Below are 12635 nucleotides of genomic sequence, written 5' to 3' on the forward strand. Positions count from 1 at the left end.
GGGTGTGATGGTGTGTAGTGGGATGTAGTGGTGTGTGATGGTGTGTAGTGGTTTGTGATGGGGTGTGTGATGGTGTGTAGTGGGATGTAGTGGTGTGTGATGGTGTGTAGTGGTTTGTGATGGGGTGTGTGATGGTGTGTAGTGGGATGTAGTGGTGTGTGATGGTGTGTAGTGGTTTGTGATGGGGTGTGTGATCGTGTGTAGTGGGATGTAGTGGTGTGTGATGGTGTGCAGTGGGATGTAGTGGTGTGTGATGGTGTGTAGTGGTTTGTGATGGTGTGTGTGATGGTGTGTAGTGGGATGTAGTGGTGTGTGATGGTGTGTAGTGGTTTGTGATGGGGTGTGTGATGGTGTGTAGTGGGATGTAGTGGTGTGTGATGGTGTGTAGTGGGATGTAGTGGTGTGTGATGGTGTGTAGTGGGATGTAGTGGTGTGTGATGGTGTGTAGTGGTTTGTGATGGGGTGTGTGATCGTGTGTAGTGGGATGTAGTGGTGTGTGACGGTGTGCAGTGGGATGTAGTGGTGTGTGATGGTGTGTAGTGGTTTGTGATGGTGTGTGTGATGGTGTGTAGTGGGATGTAGTGGTGTGTGATGGTGTGTAGTGGTTTGTGATGGGGTGTGTGATGGTGTGTAGTGGGATGTAGTGGTGTGTGATGGTGTGTAGTGGGATGTAGTGGTGTGTGATGGTGTGTAGTGGGATGTAGTGGTATGTGATGGTGTGCAGTGGGATGTAGTGGTGTGTGATGGTGTGTAGTGGGATGTAGTGGTGTGTGATGGTGTGCAGTGGGCTGTGCGGGTGTGTAACAGTGTGTGTTGAACGCAGAGCTCGGCGGTCGAGGAGACACGGTGTTTGTGAAGAAGTCTGTGGGACGGAACAAGCTTCTGGCTGAAGGTCTGGCTGTTTATCCTTCACCTGAGAACAAGGAGATGTTCACTGAGGAGAGACGCGTAAGATATTGTATATTATTTCATATTATATTATATTTATATTATATTTATATATAACATCATGTGCTGATATTTAGGGCTTTTTCTCCTTTCCAGTTACGGACTGAGAAACATTCACATTAACCCCAATCCTGAGCTCAGGTTTTAATCCACAGCTTCCTCCAGTCTGACCTCCAGTCTGACCTCCAGACTGACCTCCAGTCTGACCTCCAGACTGCAATTCTGACTCTAAAACGCAAAATCCACAATATCAGCATGATTTCTGTGCTGTCATATATAAATCATATATAAATCGTTACCATGGTGATGGATCTCAAACCTGATTATCAGCGTGTGGGTGTTTATAGTTATTTCGGTACGTAATGTGATTATAATGAGCTATTAACTCTCTCTCTCTCTCTCTCTCTCTCTCTCTCCATCAGTTACTGCGAGAGGGAAAGAAAGAGGACAGAATCCAGACAAGGACAGGACAGCTCGTAAGTCCACACACACACACACACACACACACACACACACACACACAGATATCTGTAAATGTTTCCTGTCACACAGGTGATTAACGCCACAGAGTAAATCCTAGCAGTCACACAGTGAAGTCCCAAAGTGTTCAGAATTAAAAAAAAAAAAAGAATTGTCCTATTAAACAAATTCAAATTTATATTTACAAATGATTTAAATATTTTATATATCTGTTATTAAAGTATTATTTTCTCAAATGTCCTAAATAAACTGAGTTCCTCGTGTCGGAGCATCTTCTAAATTCAGAAAGAAGCTTCACTGCTAGTGGTTTTTTATGTAAACATTTTTTTAAAAAAACATTTGGATTTAGAAATAAATCAATTCATGTGCTTTATTTATTTATGTTTATCGATTTTATATTATAACCACTGTCTCAGAAACAAAATCTTAACTTTAATGTATATATAATATTAGTGTTAGTTCACATTCCAGCTTGGTAATGAACGTGAGGAGAATGTTCTGTTTCCAGACGGTGGAGTTCCTGAAGAAGGCCGCAGTGGAGGTGGGAATCCCGCCGGACGCCCAGCAGCAGTTTCTCCTCACGGAGGAAATCGTTTGCAGGAATTTTTTAAGAAAAGTGAGAAAGTGTTTGTTTTCTGTGAAACGCTGACTGTTGTTCAGATTAAATCCCGTGTTCTCGGTAAAGCTGTTAGTTATAATGATGAATGCTCTGTGTGTGTGTGTCTGTGTGTGTGTGTGTGTAGCTGGGCGTGGTCGTCCCTCCGCATGCTCTGACGTTGCCGGACGAGCCGATCACACGGTTTGGAGATTTCTGGTGTGAGGTCACGGTGAGGAGTTTCATCTAAACCCAGTGGATTCTGTGTTCATTCTTATTTATTAATCATTATTACTCTCATCAACTGAGGAGGTTAGACTAACTTACACACACACACACACATTAATCTTGCACAAAGTTGGGAGTGTGTGTCGACGTGTCTGTATTATAGACTGTTGATGACCCGAGTTTCTGATTCCAGTCAGTTTTTCTTTACAGTCTAGTGTGTGTGTGTGTGTGTGTATAGTTGTGATGATCTCCTGATGTGTGTGTGTGTGTGTGCAGGTGAACGGCTTGGACACGGTGCGAGTCCCCCTCTCTGTAGGCCCGTACGTTGATCCGAAGAAGAAGCAGCTCATGAACCTCGACGCAGCAGCGATGGAGACGAAAGCGGAAACCGACGTGGAATAAAGCTCCGAGTCGCAGTCGGACGTCTCGCCTACTTTCACATCCGTTCTACTGAATCTAGTGTTTTCTTTCTTTCTTTCTGCTGTCTGTGATTTATTGAAATAAAAGTTCGGCTAAAAGTGTACAGGTCTGCGCTGTTCGTACGACAGGAACGCGGCGCGTCGGCGTTCCCCATCTCCCAAACCCGCTCGTCTGGGAATTTCCTCCGATCGGGACGTTGTTCGTAACCGTGAACGTAAACACACGCACACGTGTGTGAAGTGTTCCGAGCGTCTAACAGTGTTCGTTATGAGGGCGGGGCTCTCGCTAACTAGAGACTTAACTTCAGCTCCGTTTCTACTGAAGGTTTTATTTTGACGGAACGCTTCAACTCCGCTGCCTGTCCGTGATTTATATAACTCGTACGGGTAACCTTAATGGAGACGCGCTTTATTTACACCTCAGATTCTGATTGGTTAGAAAGTGTTGATTAATTTTCCAGAACTGCAGCTGTAACAATTATATTACTCTACCATCACTCATTTTACTCTCTCTCTCTCTCTCTCTCACACACACACACACACACACACAGTTCATTACTGGCTTCTTGTAGACTCCAGTGAGTCCGGGTTTTTATACATTCAGGAATACAGGATGAGGTGACGAGATCATACTGCATACAGAGAAGAGAACAGGAAGTCCTTATATGGACTTGTTCCTCAGAAAAAAAAACCTGAAGCCCTCTTTATATCTTTCACACAATCTCTTTATTGTACTTCGTTACTTCACATTAAAAAAAAAAAAAACTGCTGCTATACAGAGTATTACTGAGTTACTGCACACACACACACACACACACACACACACACTCTCACACACTGTTCATGCAGTTCACAGATTTGTTGCCTACTTGCTCAAACAGGAGCTGATGAAGATGACACGTCCACACGGTGCATTTACTCCACACCTCCTTCCTCGGAGCTATCATGCTAACGTAGCTAACAGATCAAGGAAGTGTATAGCCGCCAGTTTAGCACGGGGCATTAAATGTGCCCATGTGGCGTCGCTCCAAACCGGTAGTTTGGGGCGTGTTCTGAAGTCTGAAAGTGGAGCTTGTACATTAGAGGTGTGTGAGGAGTTCCGTGTGCGGATGTGATGCACTACGCTAAACTGGAGGCCGCACGCTACATTACCCCTTCACTACAGTACACTCGGAGCAGCACGGGCTCCGGGAACCGGGCTTAGCCTGACTCGGGCTCGAGGAGAACCGAGTAAACGGGCATGGTCAACTTCTGGTATATTTGAGTCTTTAGGTAAAGAACACACACACGCGCACGCGCGCACACACACACACACACACACACACCAGCCGGATGTTTCAGGTTCCATCTCATTTTACACAAAGTGATATTGACAGTTTTCATTAATCAGTGCTCAATCATCTCATCCACACACAAATACAACAAGTAAAGAGACTGACGCACACCGAGAGGGAGAGAGGGGGAGAGACAGAGAGGGAGAGAGGGGGAGAGACAGAGAGGGGGAGAGAGAGAGAGAGACAGAGGAAGAGAGAGAGAGGGAGAGACAGAGAGATAGAGGAAGAGAGAGAGAGGGAGAGGCTGTACAGATCTCTAGAAGCCGTATTTGGCCTGAGTTTGTCTGCGACTGAGTTTGTTATCAGACCAGCTGTTCTTCAGCTCCAACTCTCGCTCCTTGGCCTGATAAACACAAACATCATGTATATTCACACACAGTGCATGAATTAATAAATGGATAAGTAGATCGGCAGATAGATGCACAGACAGACAGAGAGAGAGACAGACGGATGAATCACTCACTTGGTGGATCAGGTAGGTGATCTGGTGTTTGCGTCTCTGCTGCCCCGTCGGCTGATCTCCTTTTTTCTATTGAAAGAAAACATCCTGAAAGTAAACCTCATCATATTTATTTCTCACTCCGAACGGAATCACTTCTTCCGTCCTCATTTCTATAAAAGCGTCCGGGTGCCTTTACACTCGGGTCTACAGCGCGACTCCACTCGTGCTCTCCTGAGGGCTTCTACTGGAAGCGTCTTCAGAGAACAGAGTGCATCGTATCAGCACGCTCCTTACCGTGCAGAGGAGGAGGTCAGGAAATGCTTCAAAAGATAAAACACTCTAAAGAAGAGCCGATTACAATAATAATAACCAGTAAATACTGAGATGAACGTTGGTTTAGTTTGATGTAATGAATAAGCAGTGAGCGGTGAGGACCGACCTTACTGAAGGACCTGCGCGGCTCCGTCTCCGTCGTCATGTTCTTCATCATCCACTGCTGATGACCGCTGAGCTGATCGTCTCCTTTAATCTCCAGGAACTTGATCTCTTCTTTCCCTCGGTTCTGTTTACCCTGCAGCCTGCGGAACTGGGGACGGTCACAAAACACACGCATAAACACACGCACACACACACACACACACACACTCACACACTGCTCACACACACTGCTCACACACACACTCACACTGCTCACACACACACTCACACTGCTCACACACATACACACACTGCTCACACACACTAAAATCTAATTACATCCAAGTTTAAGATCCTGTTTTTTTTTCTTAATTCGTACGTTTTATAAAAAATAAAAAGTTCCATTTTATAAACATGTTTACAGAACACACTGCATAACACACATCCCTCATCTCTCCATCACACTTCTATAAGCAAATGCATTAAAAAAACATTATTTCCTGTTTTATTTTTATTTAGATAAATGTTTATCATCATCACAACTAAACACTAAACACAACTTTATATACAGTGCAAGAGGAAAAATAATAAAAAATGTAAATGATAAACAGAACCGTCAGATTTTACACATCGATACAAAAAGCAGTGTGTGTGTGTGAGAGAGTGACAGAGAGAGAGAGACAGAGAGAGATAGAGAGAGAGAGAGATAGAGAGAGAGATAGAGAGATAGAGAGATAGAGAGAGAGAGAGAGAGAGAGATAGAGAGAGAGAGAGATAGAGAGAGAGAGAGAGAGAGAGATAGAGAGAGAGAGAGAGAGAGAGAGAGATAGAGAGAGATAGAGAGAGAGAGAGAGAGAGAGATAGAGAGAGATAGAGAGATAGAGAGAGATAGAGAGAGAGAGAGATAGAGACAGAGAGAGAGAGAGAGAGAGAGAGAGAGAGAGAGAGAGAGAGATCACAGGGTTTGCTGTGATCATCTCTATGCGGCTGCTGCGTCTCCTGAGCCCCTGCAGGGACACGAGCGGGACTGTATTGAGAGACTCACTGCTTCGTCGTTGAACAGGGTGGAGGATTCTGCTTCTTCCTGTTCCCCGAGCCCGGAGTTCTGCTCCGGATAGAACCCCTCGCTGTAATAGTCCTGTCGAGAACACACAAACAGCGTGGAGAACCAGTTTATTCTGAATCTGCAGATTTACCTTCACTGATCCAGAGCCTCTTCACTCATCTCACTCATTCCCTCCGGCAGGTGAGGGTTAGGGGCCTTGCTCAGGGGCCCCACAGCGGCAGCTCGGGGGGGGCTGGGATTCGCGCTCACAAGCTTCCTGTCAGAACGCCGACATCGTAACTGCAAACTCCGGACCCTTCCGAGGACCTGGAGAGGTCCTGTTCTGCACTACAGACCCAGGAGCGTTTAAACTCCAGCTACGTTCCGGTAGGTTTCTTGCACGAGGCCGATCTTTCCCTGAGCACGGCTTTAAGATGTTGCTTAATAACGAGCGATTTCATTTCCAGCACCGCTGCTGTCACACAGACGAGCGGCTTTTCACGACAAAGCGTTTTTTCAAGCCTCGCTCAGACTCCGCACACCCGACCCACAACCTTCACACGACCTCGGACAACTGAGAAAGGTCAGAAGGAGTCTCACGGGGACACACTAGCGCTTGTGCGGCTTTTGTGGACGTTATAAAGGCCATAGAGACACTGGTGAAGGACGCGCGTAGGGCGCAGACCGTGGAAAAGTGGATTTTCCGGACATCCTCCTGGGTTTAGCGAGCTTACAGACAATCTTAGACAAACAGAAACTTGAAACTCGTGTCTATTTCCTGTCTTATCACTCTTCTGTTGAGGGAGTGTGTGTGTGTGTGTGTGTGTGTGTGTGTGTGTGTGTGTGTACCTGAGCGCTGGGTTTATGGTCGTCTGGTTGATAATCGGCGGTGTGGTACTCCTGAGCGACCCACGCTGGCCTCGGCTGGGACTCTGCGCCGGAGCTGAAGTCGAGCGGAGCGTCCTCGGAGTTGAGGGGAGAAGGCTGGAGCGACGGAGCGTACGGCTGAGGGTCGGGATACGACGCCGCGGCCACCGGTTCCGATGAGCTTTCTGACAGGGAGAAGTAATTCTCAGGGGCGAGCTCATCGTCGCTTCCCTCCTCGTCTGCTGCGATCTGCCGAGCGAACTGCAGCGACGCCGACTTGGCCGCCGCTTTAATGGCCGACGGAGACGGACTCGTCCCGGACACACCCTGAGACGCAGGCTTGGTCCCTTTGGCGTGAGCGGCGGGGGCGGGGCGTTTGGTGAGGGTGTGAGGCACCAGGGGGCGCTGTGTCTCCTTCACACTCAGGTGTTTGGGTTGGGGGAGGAGAGACGACAGAGCGCCGCCCTGAAGCAGAAAATAAAATCAGATCGGTTATTAATATCGAGTTTACAAAAGACCGGAGCAGCACTCTACAGCGTAGGGATGTGCTGATAAATCATTTCTACAAAATATCTCAATATTTAACACAAAATACCATTATCACGGGAAAGAACATGTGCTGGATTCGGACACAAAAACCCCCGTAAAGGTTATTCTCGAACCTTTAATCTACAAATAACTCACCTGAGATCCCACTTTCTTTCTCACAGGTTCGTCTTCATCCTCGTCTGACTGTGAAAACAAACAAACAAACAAACAAACGAGTTAGAGTTACAGTATTCTCTGTTTCCTCGTCACTGGAGTTTTATTTCGCGCAGGCTCGCACGCATGTTCCTTTTTAACTCATTAAAAAGTTATCACAATCCCAGCAGCAGCTCTGTAAACACACTCGTCATCGTTCCTTTAAACGAACACGTTCTGCTCCCGACATCAACACGTCTGTACGTTTCTACAATGTTCCCGCTGATCTGAGGACATTCCCTCCCCTGAAGGGTTCACTGAAAATAAACACAGACAATAAAACATCTTTATTTATGGAGAAAGATAACCCGTGGTAGGTGTTCGTAAGCCATGTTTTCAGGTTCTGAGTACAAGCACTAAAACTCCGGGATCACGATGGGAAACAGCAGGACACCTGAAACACAACGCTTTCGCTTTCACATCTGCAGAACATCAGTGCAGATGTTGTGGACCGTGTCAGCATGAGATGAGTAGCAAGCTCAGATTAAAAATGGGAGTAGTGTTGAAGCATTCCTAAGGAAGGAGGCCCAGAGGATCAGGTTAGTTGTGGTGATGGAGGAAAATATTCAACTGGACAAAGTGCAGGTTCCTGGAGTTACAGCAGAGGAAGACTCCAGGACCAGGGCTGGGAAAAAACTCATTAATAATCGCGTGTGTGTGTGTGTGTGTGTGTGTGTGTGTAACTCACGCTATCCGCTCGGATCTCCGGAACGTTGATCCTGACCGGTTCTGAGCGCTTCTTGGCTCTGAGCAGCTCCGGCCCGGGCTTCTGGTTCTCCACTGCGGGCTCTGAGCGCTTGGGCGCGGGCAGAGAGGTGAACAACCCGCCGGGTTTAGCCGAGCTGCGTGGCTCTGGGCTCGGATCGTCGCGCTCACTGTCGTCGCTGCTGTCGTAGGCCACTAAAGACATGTTCCGCCCGGTCTCATACACTCACAGCTCACTCACTAATCAGCGCTTTAGTTTATAAACCGCTCTTAATCAGCCGCTCTGTCCGGCGCAGCTAGCTAACCCTGATGCTAAGCTATCCGACTATCTGTTCAAATTTCATCTCCGTAAACGATATGTTCCGCCGTTGCATCATTCTGTCTAACCGATAATAATCTAAACACGTTAATATTGATTACTTTAACAAATTATTTGTCTATGTATTCCCTTTTTTATTGAAAGTCGTAGCTAGGTAACAGCTAATATAGCCATAAACAAATCCCGTTCTTCTTCTCCTGTTAACTAGCAGCGCTGCCTTATTTTACTTCCGGTTACGAATCTACGATCTGCGCGCTCACTCCACCACATGGTAGGGAGGAGGAATTGCAGGGTGAGTTACAGTGAAGAGGGCGCGCGCGCACACACACACACACACACACACACGCGCTCTCACAGACAGACAGACAGACAGACAGACAGACACACACTCTCTCTCTCTCTCACAGACAGACACACACACAGAAAAATAAACACAATAACACACGTGAATAAATATAATTACAGAACGCCATCAGGTTCACACCATGGAGCATTTCCCCCAAAACTTTTCGAAATCTTCCTTCTCGTGACTTTCTGTCAGATTCTACACGTTAATCTGTTTCCGGTCCGTTTTGGAATAACTTGAGTATTTAAATAAATACATAAAAGAAGGCAATTAAAAAATACATCACCGAAAAATATGTGGAGCGAATCATATATTGTGCCAATAATTGTGAAAAATATTTGTGGCAATAAGGAAATGCATGAATATTGAAATTAAAAAAGTGCTAATGAGTATAGAATGCAATTCTATTTCCTCTAGAAATCATACTAAATGAAATTTAATTATTTAAGTTTTCTTTCTCTTTCAAAGCAGGACATGTTCCTTTATGTATAATCTGCAATATTTACTTTAAACATAACCATACAATCATTTTTACTTCATAGTATTTCGATCATTTTTGTTTATGCAGCTTTCTCTGTAAACGCAGAATTTACTGGAAATTGTACTGGAAATATTTTTTAAAATGAAGGTAAAAAGGTTTTAAAAGAACATTTTCCATACATCTGTGTGACCCTTTAAAACCGGTCAGCTCCTAACTCGAAACTGAGCTCGGGAGTAAGGGACAGACGCAGGACGCAGGACGCAGGACGCCGGCCTCTGTGTTCATGGTGTTACTAGCAGCGTTACAGGAAAGGACACCGTTCGATAAACACGTTTATTGCAGATCCACGTTGTCATTACAGCTTAAAGAACATCCGCTCTCCTCTCTCCTGTGTCTCAGTACCAGAAGCTTCTTCGGGGTCTTCTCGGTTCCTGGATGTTCATTTTCTCCATCACTTCCTCCTCCAGAGTCTTCAGTGACGGAATGTAGGTTTTCTCCAGAGCGTCCTCAGGAGATGTGTCCTTCGGTCCATCTGTAACCACACACACACACACACACACACACACACACACACACACACATCATACTTTTATCTTTTTACCGTTACATTTAATGTTCTGGAAGTCGCAAGGTGTAAACTCCACCTCCTAAATCTTATTCCCATCCTCACCCACCTTTCCACTGCTGTGGTATGATGCCGTCCCTCCTCTGAAAGACGGGTTTGGGGATGATCCGTCCCGTCCTGAGGGAAACCCGGACCTTCTCTCCCTCCTCTGTGAACCTCCAGTCCGTCTCCGTGGGCTTCCTGTCGTTAGAAATGTAAAAGAAGAGATAAAAGTAAGCGGTGTGGATAACGCAGGTGACGATGCTGAGGGTGAGGACGCAGCAGTGCCGAGTGGAGGACCTGTCTGTGGGGTCGACCAGGGACACGTCCTTCAGCAGCACAGGAGCTTCACTCACGATGTACGTCCCTCTGTAGTCTCCGGACCTGCCGATGTACCTGTGGTGCTGAGGAGGAGGAGGAAGAGGAGGAAGAGGAGGAAGAGCAGGAGGAGGAGGAAGAAGAGGAGGAGGCCAAGGGAATAAACCAGTCACACACTCGCTCTGTACACGTTACTTATACATTTAAACATTTAAACAAAATCAAACTGAACATAAACATTCAGAGAGTGTGTGTGTGTGTGTGTGTGTGTGTGTGTGTGTGTGTGAGTGTGTGTGAGTGTGTGTGAGTGTGTGTAGAGTTTACCGTGTTGAGTCCCTCGATGATGACCCAGTTACGGTGGCGGAACACCTGAGTGACTTTCCCCTGCTTCCCTTTATCTTTACCTGAGAGGATCTCCACCTGCAGACACAGACGCACACACACACACACACACACACACACACACACACACACACACACACACACACACACACACATAGAGCTAAAGCTCAAAACAGTTGCACTGGACTTCTATCACTAAACGCTTGGAGTTTAAAATCATCAAAATGTGTCAAAATATTCTACTGAAAATTACAGCAAGTTAAAACCTCAAGTTACTAACATCCGGAATAACACACAGACAGAGAGACAGACAAGAAAGACAGAACGAGAGACAGTCAAGAAAGATAGTCAAACAGACAGACAGACCAAGAATGACAGACAGACATTCACTGCTTGTTTACTTACATGGTGTATTAGATATGAACGGAATCATCTCTACTGTAGTACAAACTTTAAAACACACACAGTATACCAGTCTTACAGGATGAACTCACACACACACACACACACACACACACACACACACACACACAGGTGTTTCTTACCACGTCCCCTTTGAACACGCGCCAGTCCTCAGGGGCGATCGGCTCCACGAACACCTTCCTCCTCCTCTTCCCCGGAGGGTTGAGTCTCCTCGCTGCTGCAGTCCACGGCCTGTTCGTCCCGTACCGATAATCACGGGGAAACGCAGCCTTCGCCGCCATGGACAGCAGAGCCGTCAGACGCATACTTCACTCACGCACACACACACACACACACACACACACACACACACACACTGATAGGTCTAAAGAAAGGAAAGAAACAGGTTTTACGTTGGATATAAACACACACACGATTCCACCTCTGTAGAGAATGTCCACTGATTTGTTTATTGATGTAGATATTATTAATAATTGTGCATAAGTGAATCATTATTAATATTAATAGCATTAAATCAAGTAATATCTATATATAAAACCTGTACCCTGTGTTTATATATTTCTGTAAAGCTGCTTTTTTTAGTTCCACTTTTCAGATGGTGCTTTATCAGCCAGACCTGAATCTCATCAATAATAACAATAATAACAATAATAATAATAATAATAATAATAATCATCACTATTAGTCGCTGAACCTCTAGAGAGCAGATATGAATAATGAGGAACATGAGTTCGGTCTCCCAGCTGTTTTATTCTGTTCCATGTGTCCTGGTCACTGCACACTAACATCAGTTCTGTTAGACACCGCGGTGAAATATCCCTCTCCTCTTACCTGTGCTTCAGTAACACTAGCGCTCAGCTCGCAGAGTCAATAACACAGAATCCTCGGGATAAATCATTCAATAATACACTGTACAAAACATTCACTTATAAACCTAAACACACCGCGGTCAAGCGCACGCCCCGGGGACAACCGTCACCACGCATGCGCACGAGGTGGGGGGGAAACTGTACTTCCGGTTTAAGCATACAGCGCTTCTGCTTCTTCTTCTTCTTCTTAATGGCGGTTTTCAAACCACTAAAGGTGCATTACCGCCACCTACTGGACTGGAGAGTGGGCAGTAGCTTGGCAGGAAAAAAAAAACAATAATAATGGTTAAAACAAAAATACATAAATAAATAAATAATAATAATAGTAATAATAATAATACTAAAATCAAATAGAAAAAAAAACTAATAATAATAATAATAATACCAAAACAATACTGCATAAATAAAAGAAAATAAAGAGATAAATAGCTATATACTAGTTATTCGTACTATAGATTACTAAATTCTCTCACTGATACCAGTTCTTTATAAATAGTTCATTAGGGGGCGGTGCATTTCCCCAGATGTTTTCCCCAGCAAGTTCTCTAGTGTCATGTTTTGTTTTCCAATCTGCATCTCTAGCTCAGTTCTTTCCTCTTCATATCTTTTGCAGTCTAACAGAATGTGTTTCACCGTCTCTTGTGTACTGCAGTGTGTGCAGAGTCCAGTGGGGTGTTTTCCTATTCTGTTTAATGCTAGATTTAAGCCAGCA

At 45.4% G+C, this 12635-nt stretch overlaps 3 protein-coding genes across 4 annotated transcripts in view; 1 reads left to right on the forward strand and 2 right to left on the reverse strand.

Annotated features, from left to right (window-relative positions):
• Positions 1–2772, forward strand: part of mrpl9 (mitochondrial ribosomal protein L9) — a 6077-nt gene extending 3305 nt beyond the window's left edge. Inside the window, exons 3-7 of the mRNA XM_017454949.3 lie at positions 824–948; positions 1371–1424; positions 1937–2044; positions 2172–2255; positions 2528–2772. Of these exons, the coding sequence (XP_017310438.1) occupies positions 824–948; positions 1371–1424; positions 1937–2044; positions 2172–2255; positions 2528–2653 (497 nt within the window). The 3' untranslated portion in view covers positions 2654–2772. The remainder of the gene's footprint in view (positions 1–823; positions 949–1370; positions 1425–1936; positions 2045–2171; positions 2256–2527) is intronic.
• A 1423-nt stretch (positions 2773–4195) lies between these two features.
• On the reverse strand, positions 4196–8890 carry prcc (proline rich mitotic checkpoint control factor). Its single transcript, XM_017454930.3, has 7 exons — positions 8205–8890; positions 7460–7507; positions 6758–7240; positions 5909–6001; positions 4886–5032; positions 4468–4533; positions 4196–4347 (listed from the first exon to the last, which is right to left on the reverse strand). Exons 1-7 carry the CDS (start codon positions 8424–8426, stop codon positions 4261–4263), a joined length of 1146 nt encoding a protein of 381 aa, XP_017310419.1. The 5' UTR covers positions 8427–8890; the 3' UTR covers positions 4196–4260.
• A 796-nt stretch (positions 8891–9686) lies between these two features.
• Positions 9687–12054, reverse strand: mrpl24 (mitochondrial ribosomal protein L24). 2 transcript variants are annotated; one of them, XM_047150525.1, is made up of 6 exons: positions 11886–12054; positions 11177–11360; positions 10614–10709; positions 10272–10375; positions 10042–10172; positions 9687–9899 (listed from the first exon to the last, which is right to left on the reverse strand). In XM_047150525.1, exons 2-6 carry the CDS (start codon positions 11357–11359, stop codon positions 9763–9765), a joined length of 651 nt encoding a protein of 216 aa, XP_047006481.1. In that variant the 5' UTR covers position 11360; positions 11886–12054; the 3' UTR covers positions 9687–9762. The 2 variants fall into 2 exon arrangements, with proteins under 2 accessions (XP_047006481.1, XP_017310442.1); XM_017454953.2 differs by having other exon boundaries at positions 11177–11418.
• Between the last annotated feature and the right edge of the window lie 581 nt (positions 12055–12635).

This window comes from Ictalurus punctatus, chromosome 24 (genome assembly GCF_001660625.3).
Source record: "Ictalurus punctatus breed USDA103 chromosome 24, Coco_2.0, whole genome shotgun sequence".
NCBI classification, from domain to species: Eukaryota; Metazoa; Chordata; class Actinopteri; order Siluriformes; family Ictaluridae; genus Ictalurus; species Ictalurus punctatus.